The sequence below is a fragment of the Osmerus mordax genome, chromosome 10, assembly GCF_038355195.1.
Source record: "Osmerus mordax isolate fOsmMor3 chromosome 10, fOsmMor3.pri, whole genome shotgun sequence".
Taxonomy (NCBI): domain Eukaryota; kingdom Metazoa; phylum Chordata; class Actinopteri; order Osmeriformes; family Osmeridae; genus Osmerus; species Osmerus mordax.
The window spans coordinates 11,899,558-11,920,001 of record NC_090059.1 but is presented as its reverse complement, the minus strand read 5'-3'; the positions used below and the strand labels follow the sequence as shown (position 1 = coordinate 11,920,001).

General features: G+C 46.2%; 2 protein-coding genes across 2 annotated transcripts; one reads left to right on the top strand and one right to left on the bottom strand.

Moving 5' to 3' along the window:
* Nucleotides 1-8: 8 nt before the first annotated feature.
* rpp30 (ribonuclease P/MRP 30 subunit) lies at nt 9-2,411 on the bottom strand. The gene is made up of 11 exons (XM_067244784.1): nt 2,282-2,411; nt 2,062-2,120; nt 1,915-1,971; nt 1,746-1,811; nt 1,581-1,649; nt 1,283-1,372; nt 1,042-1,158; nt 907-936; nt 785-822; nt 551-630; nt 9-389 (listed from the first exon to the last, which is right to left on the bottom strand). The coding sequence occupies exons 1-11, from the start codon at nt 2,409-2,411 to the stop codon at nt 250-252; spliced, it is 876 nt and encodes a 291-aa protein (XP_067100885.1). The 3' UTR covers nt 9-249.
* A 571-nt stretch (nt 2,412-2,982) lies between these two features.
* On the top strand, nt 2,983-12,964 carry kif20bb (kinesin family member 20Bb). The gene is made up of 27 exons (XM_067244905.1): nt 2,983-3,096; nt 3,247-3,336; nt 3,465-3,584; nt 3,766-3,904; nt 4,388-4,572; nt 4,794-4,836; nt 4,974-5,180; nt 5,316-5,427; nt 5,630-5,701; nt 5,780-5,926; nt 6,184-6,346; nt 6,473-6,736; nt 6,840-6,967; nt 7,103-7,232; nt 7,424-7,634; nt 7,770-7,831; nt 8,062-8,181; nt 8,267-8,453; nt 8,591-9,736; nt 9,874-10,002; nt 10,118-10,173; nt 10,590-10,808; nt 10,923-11,087; nt 11,216-11,281; nt 11,424-11,559; nt 11,781-11,920; nt 12,064-12,964. The coding sequence occupies exons 1-27, from the start codon at nt 2,983-2,985 to the stop codon at nt 12,145-12,147; spliced, it is 4,635 nt and encodes a 1,544-aa protein (XP_067101006.1). The 3' UTR covers nt 12,148-12,964.
* Nucleotides 12,965-20,444: the final 7,480 nt, after the last annotated feature.

Below are 20,444 nucleotides of genomic sequence, written 5' to 3'. Positions count from 1 at the left end.
GCATACACTTGTGGATTTAAACTGTACATATTCTACTATATATTCATCTGTACATTTGCATGGTTTTTACATGATCATAAAATAAACAGCAATGTTATAACTTTCTGTGTTTGTTAAATGATTAAAAAAAAAAAAAATTCTTATTGTCAGTTACAACCATACAGATAACACTAAGTTGAATACCCATCAAAAAAGAACACATAAAAGGGTCTGGGAGAAAATCATATGAGAATCTGAGTCTATATTTGACTAGACAGTGTCCGTCTTGGCTCTCTTGGGGGGAGGAGCTTCCCCATCTGGCGCTTCCTCTGGTCTCTTTTGGTCTGGTATCTCTGTCTGCTCATCTTTCTTCATAGTGTGGATGATTCCCATAGCAGTCTTCCTGGTCTCTGCAATGAAAAAGATATGATGACCTGCCCTTATGTCCAACCATGTATAACTAGTATACTATATTCATGTTAAACTCAGGGTAACTCTATACTGCCTATTTGTTGTTGGTACAGTGAGTCGGCTCCCCATTCTAGAGTGTTTAAGGTGATGCCTTGCCTACCTCCATGCAGATACACGGAGCGGCAGTTGGTGGAGACAGCAGATTTGGCATCTCCCTCAGAAAGCCCAAACAGCAGGCCTCTGGATCACACTCAGGACAATAGCCTCACCACAGACGTGTGTACACATATATATACACACACACACACACACAAATGGTATAAACAGCTGTTACAATAAACAAGTTAAAAGGCCCGAGGGAACGACATACAGATATTGGAATCCTAAAGGATACAGGTTAGCGATGTCATATGGTCCTCTCAGATCCAGGATCTAAACAAGAAAGGAACATTTTAATTCAAAAACTAAAAACGTGTTTTGGTAGCCAAGTTTAACGTGGTCTACTTTCACACTCACATTTTCTGCTCCACTAGATACAATGACATTCTGGAGAGAGAAAAAAAGAGATAAACATATATAAATTAATAAACCGAGTAAAAGTGGGTTAGTAATGCATCGTTTTGGTATAGTCAGTCATTGTAATCAGATTACCTTTCCCTTGCAGGTCTCTATGAGGCTGAGGGAGTTAGAGATGGTGTACCTCCTCATGGTGGAGTCTCTGATCGCTGGCGTGTAGCTGATCTCAAAGAACACACCCCTCTCTATGGCCTGACACACAGAGAAACACACACAAAGGGTTAGAGAAACACACACATAGGTTACAACGTCTGCCCATAAACAACCAGAGTTACAATCAAGAAATCTTGGAGGGAAGTCAGATGACCTATCCTACCCCATTAACTGGAGATCTCTTGAAGAAGAAGGGCTGTCTTTCTGTCACCTCCACACAGATGATGTCAACATCGTATGTCATGCAGGCTGCCTGTCAAAACAGACAAGTCAGCATCCTGTATAACTTACACCCGAGGTTGGGGAGTAACTACAGTGAATCGCACTCAGCAAAAACAATTCCCTCTTATCCACCTCCATCTGTGTTGATGGCAGCTAAACTGATGGAGCCAGTGTGGAACAGGGCAGGGAGGAAGAGAAGGTTCCTCAGGACATTGAGATGCAGTCAAGGAAGGACTTACATGAAACAGCTTTTCGGATTTGGGGAGGACAGCTATGATGTCGTAGAATTTGTATTCCCCCGTAGGCCTCTGATGTAACAGAACAGACAAAGATCAAAAGGTTTGTCTGTTTTACTATCAATACTATACCACAAACACCAACAGATCTACTGTGCCAAGACTTACAAAGTGACTAGCCTCTGTAGCCACAATCGTCAATCGGTTCAGCACTTTGATAGGCCTGGATTTACCCTAGAGGAAAAATAATGAGGGGTGGGAGGCAGGTGAGGTGAATATCAGCCCAATATGGAGATAAGGTAACCTGCTCAAGTATATCAAGTAAATGTATGCTTACCTGTATTATGGGCATCTTGTCGAACAGCTCAGAGATACATGATGGTTTAGCAATTTTCTGAAACCAAACAGAAATCTTTGCTAGACAGGGTGAAGGAACATCCTTGCAACAAATGTAACTTATAGGGACTTCTTTTCAGTTACCTACCTCTTTTTTGTTTTGCTGCTGATCATAAACATAGTTGATGGCAACTGTGGAGTATCCAACTAAAAATATGGAAACATTTGTATTCGATTGTTGGCTTTCTTGCTACATGTTTCAAAATATGACAGGTTTATTGATATGACATATTTAAGTCTAGATACAAATCTATATCATGTAAATCTGACAGTGTGTGATACTGATAGGAATGAAAAATGGATCTTACGATGAGCTGCTTTTTCAATCACACTCTGTAGTTTCTTTTTGTCTGTAGTGGAGCTAATGTTTAAGTCCATGAACACAGACATGTTTGCAGATGCATGTACTGAGCTAGCTAAAAAAGTGTCTCTTCCCATGCGGTTTGAAGATGGCGGATGTAGCCGTTTGCCATGTATTGTGGGACGTGTAGTTATTTTTGACGGAAGGGTGAGACATCCGCTTCTGGTAGTTGTGTGCTATGGGCTACCTGATTGGTCAAATTTGAAAAACCAGAAGGGTAATGCGCCAATAAACTGGAATCCAACTTCCGTAAAACAACGAGAAGAAGAAGCCAACTAGAGTCCAAAGAAGAAAAACCAGAGGGCGGTATTTTTAAATGTGTGTTGACAACGGGATCAATGTTGAACAACGCTCGATATAAACATTTATAAAGTGAGTGCTCGTCCATTAATATTGTTTTAGTCAAGTGTTTGTATATACTCCTGATTTAATGAACGCTACATTGCGGGCTTCTACTCACGTGTATGGAAAGACAAGAAGAAAACATGCTAGCTAGCGACCAGCGGACTGACGACGTTAATTGTCTACTGTAGCTATATGTATAGCGAAACACATACCAGTTAGCTAGCTATATATCAGTTAGCCTAGTGAACTAAATGACATGCATTTCGTTCGTCATATATTGAAAAGTTGCCTCGTACTTTCAGAATGATGGATTCGTGCTTCAACAACCAAAAACCGGGGAGAGTCGGACCGGTGGTTGTTGATGATTTAAAGAGGGATCTGTTCGCGGATTTCTCTGCCATCCCCTCCCTGCCCAAGGTCGGATTATTATTGTTCATTTCTCTCTATTTTCAAAGCATAGCTCATCTTATGTCAGGCTTGTGTTCTCATATCCAGTGTTCCGGTCAGACAAAAACAAAGCTCGGTAAAGTATGTTTAGTTATGTGTTGTGGTCTATGCTTCCTCCAGAACTCAGTGCTGTTAGAAAAGGAGCATTTACAGGTCTACCTCCGCATACGTCCTTTCACCTCTGCTGAGAATGAGAGCGGAGAAGCTCAGGTGACTAACCAGGACCCGTACTGCAAATTACTTAACATTTATTGAGGATCACAGTAGTTGCCTTCTTTGTACTGTCAGCCTTAACCAATATGTCCTGTATATGTACACACATTATGGTCTGTCTCCAGGATTGTGTCACCATGGAGCCACCCGACAAGGTGGTTCTGAAGGCTCCTAGCTGCTCCCTGTCATCCAGGCTCAGTGAGAGACCTGTCTCACAGACTGCCCAAAAGTTCCAGTTCTCACATGTAAGACACACATGTTAAACAGAGCTACAGCTATCGCACACAAACGTACCCTGAGTAGAAGGTGAATGGTCCAGTCGTTGTGTTGCCTACCCTGTACGACTGTTGTTAACAGCATTATTGTATTTCCAGGTAAACGTCCCTGACTGATCTTGACATGCTGTTATCGCTGTTGTCTCTCCAGGTGTATGGTCCAGAGACCACCCAAAGAGAGATGTTTGACGGGACAGTGAAGAGTCTGGTCAAAGATGTGCTTGAGGGAGGGAACTCTCTGGTCTTCACCTACGGAGTCACCAACGCTGGCAAGACCTTCACCTTCCTGGGTAAGGATTCTTCTGTCCTCCTCTCCATCTGTCTCTCTTTGTCTTTCTACGTTTCTGAAACGGCTTCAGCACGTGTCATGTGACGTGTCATATAAGTGTGAAAGCCTTGTAAGGCTGGGCACAATTGGTTTTGCGCATCTCTGACTGGAAGACAGTTTGCTATGAAGGCAGGGGATCAACTCGTTACACGTGACATTAAAAGATGTTCAGAACAACAGGAACACAGCTTTTAATTATAATTTCTGATTCTTCCTCATTTCACCCTCCAATGTTATGTGGCAGTTCTTTAAAAAAAATATTGTATTTTTTTGCTTCCACCCGGGAAGAGGGAATTCTCCCTTTTTATCATTTAGTCATAAAGGTGTAAATGATCGAATGTCTTGAGTGTCCAGTGAGAAAGGGATTTGATTATTCAGATCTCTAACAATACAGCCATACAACCTTATTATAACGTTGTTGTTCCTCCCACTCTGCTCTCTCCAGGCCCAGAGAGTGACGGAGGCCTGTTGCCCAGGTCTTTGAACGTGATCTTTGGCAGCATTGAGGGCCATGTGTTCACCCAGAACCACATCAAGCCTCACCGCTGCCGAGACTTCACCCGCCTCACCAAGGACCAGCAAGAAGAGGAGGTTACCAGCAAGCGGAACTTATTCAGGCTTCTAAAGGAGGTGAGGCTGGGATTGAGCTCCCAAGTGCTTCTTTCCTCGATAATGAACCAAATTGCATTTCCCACAGTCCCCGCAATGCAATGTATTCCCACAATACAACAAGAAAGAAAAGTGAACTGTCATGTAAATGGGTGTAGCGATTTATTTCTCTTTTTCACTGCACACGTCACATGACTTGTTTCTTGTATAATAAAAAAAACTCCTGTTCTCTCTCCCACCAGAGTGACAGCCAGAGGAGCACATCAAGTCTGAGCAGTTCCAACTGTAAGTCGACCTTACTTGAAGGTCAGACAGATTCTCCTCAAAATTCTCAGACACTGCTTAACAACAATATGGATGGTTGGTTGATGGTGACCAGCCTGTTCCTGAGGCCTCTAACCTGCTGTGGTCTCCATGTCCAGGTTCTTCTCTGAACATGAGTGACAGTCTGGGTGAGGACAGTTTCTGTCTGGCCATGGACACACACACCAAGTTCTCCGTCTGGGTGTCGTTTTGCGAGATCTACAACGAGAACATCCACGACCTTCTGGAGCCCCTCCCCAACGGAGCCCAGCGCAGACCCGTGCTGAGACTCTCTCAGGACATCAAGGGAAACTCCTTCATCAAAGGTGCCCCTTCAATACACACTAGGAAGGAAATGTCTTCATTCAGGGACACTGTCATGACAAAGCCTGGGTCATGTCCTAGCTGTCTGTGTGGAATGTTGAACTAGTCTGATGAGAGTTCTTCTGTTTGGGTTGTAGATCTGAAGTGGGTGCAGGTCAACAGCTCAGAGGAGGCCTACAGAATCATGAAGATCGGCAAGAAGAACCAGAGCTTCTCCAGCACCAAGCTCAACCACGTCTCCAGCAGGAGGTCACTAGTAAAGCCATCCTTCACACCACAGTTGTAGAATTCAAAGACGGGATCGAGCACAGTTTTATCGTGTTGGCAATTTCTAGAACAATCTACAGCTACACCAGCCTTATACAGCAGGCCTGTTGAACTTTATCCAGAACCATCCATCATCCCTGTACCTGGCGGTTGGCAGCTTACTCTAACTGTGTGTTATTTGCAGCCACAGCATTTTCTCCATCCGCATCCTGAGGATAGAAGATGTGGGAGTACCCAGAGTTCACACCATCAGCGAGTGAGTTGTGTGTTTGTGTCTGTTCATGTGTTGTGTTTAAGGTGGATCTGGGGTGCCGTAACTGTGTTGTATTTTCAGGTTGTCCCTGTGTGATCTGGCTGGCTCAGAGAGGTGTGCCAAGACTCAGAACAGAGGAGACCGCCTTAAGGAGGCGGGGAACATCAACACCTCTTTGCTGATCCTGGGGAAATGCATCACTGCTTTAAGACTCAACCAGCAGGCCAAGTAAGTGGAGCCTCACCTCTTCTGGATGGACTCACACACACACACACAAACATACCCAGACTCACACACCTGGATGCATGCTGTGCACACACATGAACACACACAGAACCAGAACGTTAACACAAACGCATATCCAACTTCAAAAAGGTTACTTCTAAAAATATAATACTTCTGGTACTAATTTCACATTAAACTGAAGATAAAACTCTATCTCGTCAACAGTCGATTTTAGAGCGAACTATCCCTTTAACCTCCAGGTTCCAGCAACATGTGCCCTTCAGGGAGAGCAAGCTCACCCACTACCTGCAGGGCTTCTTCTGTGGCCGGGGCAAGGCCTGCATGATCGTCAACATCAACCAGTGTGCCTCTATGTATGATGAGACACTCGGAGTGCTCAAGTTCTCCGCTGTTGCTCAGAAGGTAAGGAGATTGACTGTGGTATTTTCCCTTTTCCCTCTTCCTTTCTTTTGTCTCTCTCTCTCTCTCACCCCCACCACCCTTCTCTCTCTGACACGTGTCACACTATGTACTCTTTCCATCTCTCAGGTGGTGGTTGTCAACCCTAGGCCATTACCCATTGTTGCCCCCAAGAGGTCAGCGAGGGAAGTGTCTCTGATCATAAACAATGCCGACCGTTCCTGGGGTCGCAGGAAGAGCTCGCTGGTTGCCTGGGAAACCACACTGGAGGATGTCCAGGAGGATGATGATGATGAAGAGGAGGAGGGGAGCTGTGAAGAGAGCTTGGCAGAGGAGACTATTCTAGAGGCTGGAGAAGGGGAACATACAGCCATGGAGGAGGACTTGGACCAGGTGTGTGTGTGAGAGAGAGAGTGTGTTACGTGATTTGGAAGCAGCTGTCCCTATTGGCTGGTGTGGCGTGTGTGTGACAGGTGTGTATGTGTTTCTGTGCCAGCAGTGTGAGGTGGCAGAGTTGAGGCTTCAGAAGGAGGAGGAGGACAAGCTGGCTCTGGAGTCCCGTATCAGAGAGGAGGTCACCAACGAGTTCATGGAGCTCTTTTCCAAAATAGAAGAAGATTACAAGTAAGTGGCATGCCTAGACAGTCTGAGTGGGTGTGGGAGAACGTCTGCGTTTTAGGCTCTGTATTTGTGGGCAAGCCATATAAAAAGGTCTCTTTTCCCTCCATTCCCCTCCTCTCTCTCTCTCGCTGTCACCAGTGAGCGCCTGCTGAAGGAGCGTGAGATCATGGAGGAGCGTTCGGACAAGCGTCTGGAAATCCTGAGGAGCCTGGTCAGCAAGAGTGTCAGCGAATGTTCTAGCGTCACCTCCGACCTCGACACCACCAAGGTGACCCTCCCCCATCCCAAATCCCAGTCGCACCATCGCCCCCTACAGCCTTGCCTGCCATTTGGAGCAGGACTAATACTCTATCCTCTACTACACCACATCCATACATGCTGCATGTTATCATGTAGGCTTCCAGCCGTCTGTTCACCAGTGGGGCTCATACATCTCCATGTGTTGACTCTGTGTTCCAGGAGGATAAGGTGTCTCTGTTGGAGGGCATCATGGAGACCATGAGGCTGGACCTGGGCCGGATCAGACGGGAAGCGGAGGCGGCCCACACCTGTCTGGCGGAGGCGGAGCCAGCTGCGTCTCCAGGCGTCCCGTCCCGCCTCCAGGCCCAGGTGGAGCAGCTGTCCGCCGAGCTGCTGCACACACAGCAGCAGCTGCACCTGCAGACCAACGGTAGCGCACACACACACATCTGAAGACGCGTTCGCTGGCCTACCTCGTCAGAACAGCTGTTTTAACGGCGTCCGAGGCACGCGCACCGCTATCCAGAGCCAACTGGCACTCAGTTGCTGTCTCTGTTCCTTCCAGAGGTGGAGCAGATGGCTGTGGAGAAACAGACGATTCAAGAGCAGTTCCAAGAGACCAAGCAGGTACTGTAACTGAGCCTCCCGTTGGAAGTTGTCATTTCTGTATGGTTCAGCTGCTGTGTGGCACAGACAGTAAAATTGTTGGTGGGCTTTTTATCGACAAGTGACATCTAATAGCAATGGGGTTAGTGAAAACATCTAATATCAATGGAGTATTGCTCCAAACCATGGTGTCCACATGCAGTGTATATTGGGTAGACACAGTAATACAATGATTTAGCCTGATGTTGCAGAGTGTGGAGAGACAGATGGGGAAGGTGCAGGAGCTGATGGAGATCTGTCTGCAGAAGGATGAGATGATCTCAAAGTTGCAGACAGCCATGGGCCTCACTGTGGAAGAGGCCACCAGAGACGTAAGGACTGGACTTGCATGTATGACTGTCCTTGTGGATCCTGTGCATGGCCTTCCATTCATTAACTGTGTGTGTGTGTCCTCAGAGGGAACTGGTGGAGTCCATCAGACTGGAGATCCTGGAGCTCAGAAAGACCTGCAATTGTGTCAGAAGAGACCACGATGGAGTGATGCGGAGGAGGATTGAAGATGGAGAGATGAGGAAGAGTGAGAGCAGGAAGCGCAGTGCAGACCCTCTGGAGGAGCCCCTCCACCTGCCGGCCTCGAAGAGAGGTAGGTGGGGTGCTTAGGCCATTTGATAAATGGTTGGAGTGACTGATGTGTTTTTAGTCTCGGGACACCAGATGTTGACCTTCCTGTACATGTTCTTTCTCCCCTATCCTTATGTTCCCCTCTCTTCCATCTTCCAGGTGTGGTGATGGAGGAGTGTGTGTCTTCAGGCCCGGAGGAGCTGAGGAGACTGCAGGAGGAGTGTGGTCATAAGGACCAGGTCATCTCCCAGCTCCAAGCTCAGCAGCAGGCCCTACAGGAGAGGCTGGAGAGGATGGAGGCAGAGGCTGGGAGGACCAGTGAGGATCAGAAGGAAAAGGGGGAATTGAACATGAGGATGAGCGCAGAGGCCAAGCAAGCACGTGTGGCACTTCAGCAGACCGTGGACAAGTTGACCTCTGACCTGGAAGTTCAAACGGAGGAATGGGAGGTGCTGGTGACCTCCCTGGAGAAGGAGAGGAGGGACACAGCCCGTCTGACTAAGGAGAACAAGGCACTGGTCAACGGAATCTTCCAGCTGCAGGTTACCTCTGAGAAGGCGGGGTCGGAGGTCACTGAACTGCAGGCTAAACTCCGCCTCCAGTCCCAGACAACAAATCAGCTCTCAGAAGAGTTGGCCAACGCCAAAACACTCCAGAAGGAGCTGGAGGACCAAGTCGAGGATAAGACCAAGACTGTGGAGGCTCTGACACAGGAAGTGGACCGGCTGAAACAGGAAGGAGAGAAGCTGAGCAAGGAAGTAGTCCGAGTTGGACAGGAAGCCGAAAACAAAGTCGAAAGGGTGTCATCAGAGCAGAAGAGCGCCACCTCTGGTTTCCACGCCACCATGGATGCTCTGAGAAAGGAGTGCGAGTTCGCTGTTGAAAGGTCGGCCCAGAGGGGTCGGCAGGTGGCCGACCTGCAGCTGGAGGTCACGGAGATTAAAGGTCATCTGTGTGAGAGGGAGGAGGAGTGCAGTCAGCTGAGACTGGAGCTGGAGACCCAGCAGGCCCTGGCCCAGACCCAGACCCAACTCAACCAGGCTGAGACAAAGACCACAGCCAGGGCTCTGCAGAACTCCACCGCCCTGCAGGCAGAGGTGGGTCTCCTGACGGAGCAGCTGAGGGCGTCTGAAGCGAGCTGCACCAGAGGCACTGAGCTGCAGAGGCAGCTGGCTGAAAGAGAGGCTGAATGCACAGCTCTGCAGGAGAGACTAGATGAGGCCAAGAGAGAGCTGGCTGATGCCAGTGAGGAGAGGAAGAGAGAGATGGACAGACAAGCAGAGGAGAAAAACCAACAGAGTCATCGTAAGTGAGAGAGAAAATAGAAAATGTATTCATTTTCATTTATTCAAATTTGTGCTCGACATACAATTTGAGTTTGGTTCATTTTTACATGTTGTTGAAATGTTGCGGTTTTAAGTGCTTGTGTGGGTCCCGACCAGCAGGCACCCAGGCTAACGAGCGTCTGATAGCAGGCATGCGAGAGGCTCTCTCAGAGCAGGAGAGGACCCAGAAGGAGCAGGAGGATGCTCTGGAGGACCGGGTCAGGGAGATTGAGACGCTGACCCAAGGTGAGGCGCTGACCCAAGGTCTTCCAGTGTCCCTTCTGTAACTAACCCGTTAGTTGACCGTACGGGAGGGATCCAGTGTATGTGTGTGCTGATGTTCTTTCTGGGGGGTTTTTAGAGCTGACCAGCCTGAAGGATGGCTGCCTCCGGAAGACCTCTGCCGCAGCTAATGAGGTGAGATTCTGGGGGATAGAGAAGAGGTTGGAGGGAAGGGTTGAAAGAGGGCGGGGAGGATAAGACAGCTGGCAAGAAGAGATGGAGGGATGGAGAAGAGAGAAAGGGGGAGTTTAGAGGAAGGTCGTTAGTGATCTTTGCCCTTCTTTGATCAGCCAGCACTCTGATCCTCACCTCCGAGCATCTCTCTGTAGCCCAGCCCTGTCGCCCGGGCCCCCTTGGTAACTAGGAACACGGGTGTGTGTTCCCAGGTTGTGCATGTACAGTGCAGAGTGGCACGCTTGTGAATGTGGTGTGTGTGTGTGTGCGTGCGTGCCTATTGGGTATACTTTGGCAGCAACCAGGGAGAGTTGGCAGGCAGCAGAAACTCTCCTTCTGTGCAGTCATCTCCAGTTACAAGGTGTTTCTCCTCACAGCTCCCTGGTGGAGAGGAGCCTCTGAACAGAAGAGAGGAGGAGGAGAGGGCTCGTAGGGCGGAGGCCCTGAGAGAAGAGGATGGGGCGAGGGCGGAGGAGCGGTGGAGAGGAGAGGTGGAGGCCCTCGGCGAGGAGGTGAGGAGCCTCCAGCAGAGCGGTGCTGAGAAGGAGCGCAGGCTGCTGGAGCTGCAGGAGCAACTCCGCCTCCAGACACCAGAGGTCAGCGGAGAGCACACACTACATGCTTGATTGTGTGTGTTTTATGTGTTTGCACTTGTGTGATATCGATGGGGTTTTGTCTTCCTCTATTTCTCTCTGTCTGTGATTGTCTAGGTGTTGGAGATGAGTACAGAGGGAGGCCGAGCGTCTCGGTTCCCCAGACCGGAGGTAGAGATCCAGTTCTCTACCCTGCAGCCCAACACCTTTAACCTGCGTCGTCAGGGAGACGCACACTCCACCACCGTCAAGGTCACACACAAGAGGAAGAGTGTTGAGATGGTAAGTGTACTGTGTTTGTGTGTGGGACTTCAAATATACTACAGCCAACGACACGCACTCATACTGAAGCACTGTGCGTGCTTGTGCCAGTCTGTCAACCCCTAACCTGATTGGACTCTGTGTTTCAGGTCTCTGTAGGGAGTGAGAACAGGAAGAACAAGCGTCTGAGAGGAACCCCCAAGGTTAACCTGCAGGTCAGGAGAGCGAGCTAGCAGAGAGTGCTACCCTTGGACCCTACCATCTCCGCCCCTGGCTAGACCCTGTTCCCTCATTGGTCTATTAAAGAGTTGAGAAGAAAGAACTGACCTGGATTGTGTTTGTGGTTCCTGTTCCCAGTCTCCTACAGTGCTGCGAGTGAAGTCCGAGCAGAGGAACCAGCAGTCTCCTGCCAGCCTAAAGGCCAAAAAGGACAAGACTCTCCAGAAGATCGGAGACTTCCTACAGAGTTCACCTACTCTGCTGGGGAGCAAAGGTCAGCAAGTCCTCTGTTCCCTTCAAAACACCTCCCACTCAACCTACACTGTATGTCATTCGTTTGTAGCACAGAAACACACTTTGTTTCTGTATGTGGATGAATTCCAACCTTCAGTTCAATTATATATGTCCACATACATCTTGACTGTCTGCTTCTTTCTCACTGCCTGTCTACCTTTTCTCTGGTCCTGTCTGTCTGCTTATACCTTTTTCCCTCAGCCAAGACCATCATGGGCATAGTGAACGGCAGGTCTGTGGATCAGGAGAAGGCCTCAGCCCCCAACACCAAACCCAAGAGGACCAGGAGGAAGCTGTACAAGACTGACATCTCATCTCCTCTGGACATCCTCTCCCACCCGGTCAGAACACTATCTCATGTCACCAACCTTAGGGGTCAGCTGTTAAATAGATTAAACTGGCCCATACACCAGGATTATTCCAATGGTTCAATATTCCATGGTTTTGATCCAGCTTATCTGATTTTATTATTGTCTGATTCCAGATCATCGGACTAGATCAGGAAGAGAAGGAGAGCGATCACCTGATTATCAAGAGACAGCTAAGGTCCAGGACTATCAAGAAATGACCTCAACAGCAAGTGATGGCACATCACAAGCAAGAAATGTTTAAAACAAAGTCTTTAAGTCTTTAACATAGTCAAGTGGAGTTCTTGCTCCACTTTGGCTCAAAGTGCAGCTGTAATGTCTCGTCACCTTCATACACTTGACCACAACCAAGATATGACCAAGCAATCACCAGGACATGGCAAGACTGAAATTCTGAGTTTTTAAACTGAGAGGTCTGTGATATAAACTGACTCCTCATCAATACTGGCAGGGAATGGATATGCATACTTGCAGTTTGAACATTAGAATATTTTTTTCTGTGTGTACTATTTTTATATATTGCACTTTTTCACATCACAAGTTTGCTTCATCGGAATCAAATGTGGGATCAAAATGAGTGTCAGCTGCATGTATTTATCTTTTAGGGGAAATCTGTCTTTGTAAAACAATACATGCTGGGTTTGTCAGACCATGGGACTGTCGGAGAGGACTGGTGTTTGTAGTTTATACAGTTTTTTTATTGTGCTGTGTATAGTTTTTTGTGTATGTCAAAGGCCAAGTGTAGAATGTCACTGTCATCTATCTTTTGTTGTCAGTAGTCAGACGGGGGGGCGAGATGCACTCATTTGTCAAACACAAGTGTGTTCTGTCTACACTCTCCCCATCTCTCTTTCTCCCTCAGAAAAGCTTGTGTCCTGGACAGGTCACTGGTCTAGCCAATCAGAGATAGTCTCAGGTGGCCTATTAGCGTGCCATTGGCCAGTGTTTGTCTTTGTCATTGCAACTGTCTTTGTCTTTGAATGTGTCAGTGATGATTAAATACTTTGATCTCCTGCAGAGATTGGCTCGCTGTCTGAATGCCCTCTGACAAATCGTTCTATCTTTAAATAGATATTTTATTGTCTTTTAGTATGTCTGAAGTTTGCTGTGAACAGCTAGTTTGCTGATTAAGCACAAATGGGTTTAAGGTGTAAGAGAGCTAATATTCTCTGTTGCCTCCTTGGTGCCATTAGCTGCAGTGGGCCTCATTATGTCCTCATTTAACAAGGACCAAGAGTTCTCAAGAGAAGATGACCATCTGTTCAATAAACATGGGATAGAAAAGATCTGTATCCAAAGTCAGAACTCTGACAAGATATTATTTTGGGTCGCACAAGAAGCTTGTTAAGACAACATTGGGGGACAACATCCAGTTGAACCAATATTGAGCCTCTTGTATTTGGACACAAGCGTGAAACAGGAAGTGTATGTGTGGGGTGAGATTTGTTTACTTCTGAAAGATGAAACAAGTGACTTTCTTTCCCAGAGGAGCATCTATCAGCATGCATTATGGGCTATAGCCCAGTGTACATGTGTGTGCACGTGTGCATGACAACACACTCAGTCCTACCACTGAAAACAATTCAAGGAAATTGTTTGGTCAGCGTTGGTGTGTATAGCCACGTGGGTGGGTGTCATCTCGTAATTAATCAAGGTCATATACTGCAAAACAAGAAGACAAACTGGCTTATATTTACTACCTCACCCTTTCCTTCCAATTACCTGGAGAAAGTAATGGATTCATAGTGTACTCTAGTTGGGCTCAGAGAGTGTGAAATACCTGAGGCAAAGATAGATGAATGTTTCATGCTGCCTCAGCAGAGGGGATAGGAATGGAATATAGGCCATGATTTGTGTGTCCCCTGGTGCATCCCTAGTGTGTGTATGAAGATGGAGATGCAAACCAGTAGCTCTAAGATGCTGGTTCTCTCTGATGTACTCTAAATATTCTTAATTTACAACATATTCAGTTCAGTTTGACAAAATAACATTACACCAGGTGAACAAACTTAGCGTCCATCTACAATCTAGCTGCATATTGATGCAGTAAAGCATGTGTGGTCAGTGATTGATACTCCCCCGTGACTTGACCGATCCAACACCACTGTGTCAACCAGCCAATCAGAAAGAAACATGGCTCATGCTGCGGTGGTTATTGATTTGGTCAGTAAGGGCTTTCAGTGCAAGGTATCGACGTGGTTGGCTAATGCTGATCTAGCTTTGATTTACTATTAAAGTCACAGTCATTAACAGACAAAAAGAATTCATCAATATGTGATGCTAAGGTGTTTCATCAGCCGTAAACCGGATTTGGGATACACAAGCTGGACACATTGTTTGGATACGTGACGTAGTGGTTATCGATGTGGTCGTTAAGGCCGATCAACCGCAAGTCAGCATGTGGTCAGATTTGCTTACTTAGTTGAAATTAACCTCATTTACTCAAATGGCGCAGAGCGGTCGACTTAATTGTTATTGATAGCTGTGTGTTTCATTAGCCATGAACTAGTGTTTTCCATGTATTAGATGTTCCCATTTAAAGCAGTGCTTAAACTTGAAAGGAGTTTGTTAGCCTATGGTTCGTGTAGGTATTTGACTAGAGAGGAATTTCAGTTCAACTCACGAGAGCAGTAATTTCCTTTTATTTATCTTTCTGACTTTGGACATAAATCCAATGTGTATATTGGATTGAGAAACAGTATAGGCTAGCTGTTAAAATTGTCTTGCCCCAGTCTGTAATCCCTGAAATGGATTCGGGTAGAAGGTACGTTTTAAAAATTGGCCTTCCAGGTTCCAGCCTTGGTGAGACAGACAGATCCGTTAGAGAGTCATGTCCTCTCACGGAGCTCCGTGTACCCTAGTCTGATTGTCGACATGAAATGGCTGCTCGTCTAATTCACCGAGTCATTCAGTTTTATAATTGAAAATATGTCACCGGCGAGCAGCGTCCCGGTTTCTACAGCTTAGCTCATCTAAAAAAACTCACGGATAAACCCGATGTAACTGGGGGAGGCATATTTGAAATATATTCTTCACATGTCTGAGGACAAGGCTTGTGTAGTGTTTCTAAATCGCTACGCAGAAACATTGAGGTATTTGATGACTTCCTTCCGATAGGCTAAAATGGAATGTTGCTTGATCAGAAGGTTATAGCCTAAGTCTGTTAAAATCTCCCCAAGAAAACAGAATGACCTATCCGAGAAGCTGTTTCTTGTCATCAGTGCCTCACTTGCCACTCAAGCATACAAAATTTAATTTCTGTCAGCTTTCTTTCCTATTCCAAATCAACTGCACGTGGAAGAAATGCTAAGTGAGAGATATGAGATACAGTTTTACTTTGTAGATGTTTACCCCAAGATCACACTCTTTGAGTCAGACAAACTCAGAATGTACAGCTTAGGATTTCCTCATGGCTTTGCTGTATTCCCCTGGCTGCGAGAGTCGGGTTCAGGTTCATGTTTCGGATCTGAACAGTGTTTGTTGATCTGGATTCGACTGCACTTATCAACCTTTGCAGACCTTCCCTGACTTCCAGGTCACATATCAGGGGCCTGTCCACATGTTTGGCAGGAGGGCTTGGCCATGTAGACAGCCCACCAGCATGGGTCACTGCTGGAACCTCCGTAAATCTCTCCCTGCGTTTTGAAACCAGTCTGCCAGAGGACAAAATCACGACAGTGAACGACACAGCTGTACTGTAGATGGTATACCATAGCTGCTCCTTTACAACTAGCACCAGCACACCAAAAGGATGTCCATCTGGTCTGAGGATAACACACACTGACCTTGTTACAAGACCTCACCACAAATACAGAGCCTAACAGCTGCAACGTGTTTGTCCTGCTGAAGAAAAGCTTTGGGTCTGTAGAATGGATGTGAGTAGAATAATATGACCCCCTGCTTCTCACCACTGCATGAAAGAGAAAGAAAGCGGAGTACTGTTTTAAATTAGGGCCTCGTGCTATAAACCTGGTAATAGTAATCCAGGGTATAAACCCTTCCACCCTCCTTTAGGAGTCCTTGAGGAGCCCAATGCAGGTAACAAGTGCACCTCACCTCAAACAGCCACAGTTACTGCAAATCTACTAATGTTCCTAGCCACAGATGGGGCCTAACCAACCTTGGATTGAGCATGGTATCCAGGAGGGACTATAATGATCTGTAGCAAGTGATTTAGTTAATTACTCATCTGTTAGCGACTGTAGACATGTCTCTGAGGAGGCGTTGCAACCTTAATGAGGTCACTGGATATATTCAGACAACATTCCTACTAAGTCACACAGACCCAGGGACACAGAGAAAGATGTAAGTTGCATTAGAAAGGGCCAGTCTTAGTACACCAGTCACTGATGGTGGGTTGGGGCTCAATCTAACCTGAGTGAAGGTGGAATTAGACCCAATGGGGTCGTTATGATATCAGGTCAAAAGCTTTTCCTGGTCTGTCTAAGTAGGATTTCAGACCTTTCTTTTCCTCGCTTCTCCTCTCCTGCCGTGTCCTCTCCCGTCTCCTCATCATTCTTTCCTTACGACCTCATTTGAACCACAGGCTGATGGGAGAGAACATGTCATCCTACTTTACAGTCTACACACATTCATTGTTCAGAATGTATCTGCATGTCGTGCAGAGCTAACTTGTAAACTCACAAATTAATTGCATTTATAATTGGGAGGTCAATTTCATTATTGAGATTGTGTGAAATGTGTCTGTTCCCTCTAGCCCCTGGACAGACTGTGATTGGGTAGGATTAGATAAGTACCTTCTCCTGACACAGTGCAGATTCACAAGGCCTTGTTTGAGTACTCAGGATGTCTCCTTCCTTCCTGCCACTTCTTATCCCTGCTGGTCATTGTACATGGTGGTTGAAGGAAGCAGCATAATTATGAGATTATTACAACTGAACATCTCTAGAACCTTTCTAAAGCTACAGTAAATGGCGTTCAAAAGCTGTTTTACAGATTGATCAGGTGTGTTTGGCAGCTAATCTCATGTTCTCTCAGGATTTTTCTCTCATGTTCTTTCCGGAAATGGGGATCCTCTCTGTGAAACATTAAAAGAGAGAATGTTTGTGTGAGTAATAACACTGTCTCTGACAGTGGCGTTCATTACATGTCATCATCTTTCAGCTCAAAGGCTGTCTGTGTGTCAGGCCAGTCCAACACTTGGTCACCAGTACCCTGTGCTTTAGAGGGAGAGAGGAGGGGAGAGGAGCAGACGGCTGTACTTGTCTTTTGACTTGAAGTTATGCAAATCCAGTAGTTTAAATTCAATGTCATCTCAAACTGAGTATGATAAATCACAGCCTATTGACTGTGTTATTATCTTCAGCAGATGCAGTGTGAGCGAGAGAATGAGAGTAAATCACAAAGGACACCAATCCTTTTTCTTTCTAAATTGCTGTCATCTCTTTATCCCTGACTTATGTCCAGAGGCATTCATTACAAACTCTTCTCCCCAGTCTCACAGGTGCCCTTCCAGGTGCCCCTGGTCCAGACAGAGAGTGCAGGGCAGGGACATGCCATGGGTCCTCACAGCAAGTCAGGGGCCCAGGGTCAGCAGACCAGTGTCCGCCCTGCTGTGTCACCCAGTGGGGACCCAGGAAGGTCAGACCAGGTGCATGTCTTTGTGGAAGTATCGGAGGATTATACTGCACTCACAATAGCTGTGCTGTGTTTTCCTGTACAATACTGTGCTCCATGCATCGTAAATCATAATAATAATAATTTATTTAATTTATAACGCACTCTACATTCTGAATATCAGAGTGCCACAGTACATAGTAAAACATAGTTAAAAACAAACTATAATAAAATAGATTTAAAAAGTAAGAAACGCCTTTCTGAATAAAAAGGTTTTTAGGCCAGTCTTAAAAGAGTCCAGTGTCTGTGTTGCCCGTACTGTATTGTGTTTTGCTGTACACTAGTACAGCATGTCTACACTGTGGCACCAGACAGAGCACTCTGCACAATAGCAAGGAAACGATATATAAGGATGAGTAGCAGCTGAATAAAGAACCATTGACATTCCCACACTGCATGTACATAAATCCGCTTACAGAAGGCCAATTTGATGTGGGCTATCAGGTCACTCACCCCCTACAGTGATTGTATGCACAGAGGACGTTGCATGGCAGAATCCCTCCCACTCCTCTGTAATGATGACCATGATGGATTCATTTTCAGTCTCCTCCTGACGCTCACAATGCCCAGTGTCACCTTTTTCGTTTCTACGAGAATTGTCCGGCGGGCTTGGGTGCCCAATTTGTGTCAAAACTCCTCTGCTGGCGGTGGGTCTATTAATATGGAGGCTTCTTAGTCTGGTAGCACCAGGGAATATTCTGCTGGACGGAGTGATTTATGCGTGCAGAGACTTTCGTGTCTCTGAGCTGAGCTGGTTCGCCCAGGTTTAGATCACTCAAGATGAGGCCAAGCTAAGACCTGTGGTCCTTGCCGCCAGCAGTCCAGCTTATCCAAACATTCTTCAAACGACTCTGTGCCATATAATCAAAGTCTGACTCTTCTTACTAACTCTAATTAAGTCTGGTTGTATTGCAGATTGCTTTGGAATGATAATCAGAGCAGAAAGAGTTCCAATCTTGCACATTCAAGGGACAATTTCTACCCAATCAAGGTTTGTAGTTTTCACCTCAACTAACAATATTCTTCATTCCACAGAATAATGCATAATAGGCTAATATAGAAGGTGCAGGGGAAGTCTTTCCAGTGATGAATAGGCAATGAACCAATTGTCTCCTTATTCTTCCATGCAAAGGCAGAGACTAATGACATGCCATTCCAAGCTATACCGTCCACCTGTTCCTAGTTATACCTGACACACACACACACATACAAACACCATATGTGAATGCCATATGTGAATGCTCTTTAGGATATGTTTAGCTCTTTAGGATTAGACTTTAAAAAAAATATGTTTATTGTATGCACCTTCCTGCCACAGTACATGCTGTGTTTGTGTTAACCTACATGGCAATAAAAACCTGTTCTGATTCTGATCAATTAGACTGGATACGAAAAGTGGCACCTGAACGGTCCACATTAATGTTCAAACAACTTACCACTGAATACATAGATGTCATTTGTCACTTGTGTAACTACATTATTACACTTATGTGAGACAAAGAGCATGTGTATGTGCATGCATACATTTGCACTTGAGTGTGTATAGCAATGTCTGTATACCAGACATCCCCCTGTCCTTTAACATCTCAGGGGACCCCTTTGGTCTAGTGTAGTGGTGTGTGTGTGTGGGGGGGGGGGGTGCTCTATGGTAGAAGAGTTATAAGGCGAATAATTGAGAGGAAAAGCTGTGTGTTTGATCCTAGGCTATTTTGGTTGTGAATATGACCCTTATGCACTTAAATGTTATGATTCCAGATAGCTCTGTTGGAATGTGCAATACACCATTGTATCTATTGGATGTCTCAAAATTAAAATCAAGTTGAGTGTCTTTTAGGAAGAGTATAATGATAGCTATGTCCCTTTTTGTTAGATAACCTTGCTTTGTTAATTTGTGTGTGCGTGCTCACGTGCTGCCTTGCGATGGTTGAAAGGAATTTACTTTTTTATTATTATACGTCAGCAAAACACCACCCTTACCTACAGGACACTCAAGGTGATGTCTAAGCCCAGGAGAATAGGAACTTGCTAACACTTCCTATTCTAAAGTAGTGGCAAATTTGAAAACAAAGCACACACAAGCCCACACCCACAATGCATCTCTGTCTATCTTTCTCTCTTGTTCAATACACACACACACAACCAAGTGCACGCTGACAGATGTGGACCACCCAGGCTGAAAAGTTGTAAAAGTGTCCATGGTGATTGGGATAATTATTTGCAGGAAAACGTTCAGACCCACCAGGTAGAACAATTACCCTGCAGGATCACCACTTTACCCTAGCTTCCTGAAACCTTCCTCAGAGCAGCCGAGGAATGTGAGAAGAGGAGAGCAGAGGAGAGAAGAGGGGGAATAAAAGAGATGAATAGAAGAATGGAAGGGAGGAGGGACCATCTCTTCCCCTCCTTCCCTCAAACCTACCCCCTTACTCCCTCTCGTACTGATCAATCTGGATGGAGTTGAGCTGTTTTATAGGGACAACTGTATTGGTTTGGGAAGGTGCCCCACATGTCTGATTTATGTGTTTTACAAGGACAAATGTGAAGGTTGTAGTTAATACTTACTGCCTCTATGACACAGTCTGCCCCTGCTCCAGTGATGCCACAGGGTGTCTGGCTGCCTTCCTATTCACCTATCTGCTTGCCTGTCCATCGCTTTGTCTGCTTGTGCCCCTGCCTGCCTGTCTGTCTATGTGTCTGTCCTCCAACCCACCAGTCTACTTGTCTGTTTTGTGTAGAATCTCCCAAATAGATGGGCACATTCTACACGAGCCTGGCACCCAGTGGACAGGAGATCCGTTTCCTGTCTTTCATTTCCTTCTCTAAATCCCAAATCACAGGCAATGATATCTGTTCAATAAGC

What these genes read in the sequence shown, in the direction of transcription:
- kif20bb (XM_067244905.1), top strand. Translation starts at nt 2,983, where the DNA reads ATGATGGATTCGTGCTTCAACAACCAAAAACCGGGGAGAGTCGGACCG. An exon ending in CCTGCCGGCCTCGAAGAGAG is followed by an intron (nt 8,454 to 8,590) that starts GTAGGTGGGGTG and finishes TCCATCTTCCAG; the next exon opens with GTGTGGTGATGGAGGAGTGT. An exon ending in CCTCTGCCGCAGCTAATGAG is followed by an intron (nt 10,174 to 10,589) that starts GTGAGATTCTGG and finishes TTCTCCTCACAG; the next exon opens with CTCCCTGGTGGAGAGGAGCC.
- rpp30 (XM_067244784.1), bottom strand. Translation starts at nt 2,411, where the DNA reads ATGGGAAGAGACACTTTTTTAGCTAGCTCAGTACATGCATCTGCAAAC. An exon ending in GATTGAAAAAGCAGCTCATC is followed by an intron (nt 2,121 to 2,281) that starts GTAAGATCCATT and finishes CCATATTTTTAG; the next exon opens with TTGGATACTCCACAGTTGCC. An exon ending in AGCAGCAAAACAAAAAAGAG is followed by an intron (nt 1,972 to 2,061) that starts GTAGGTAACTGA and finishes GTTTGGTTTCAG; the next exon opens with AAAATTGCTAAACCATCATG.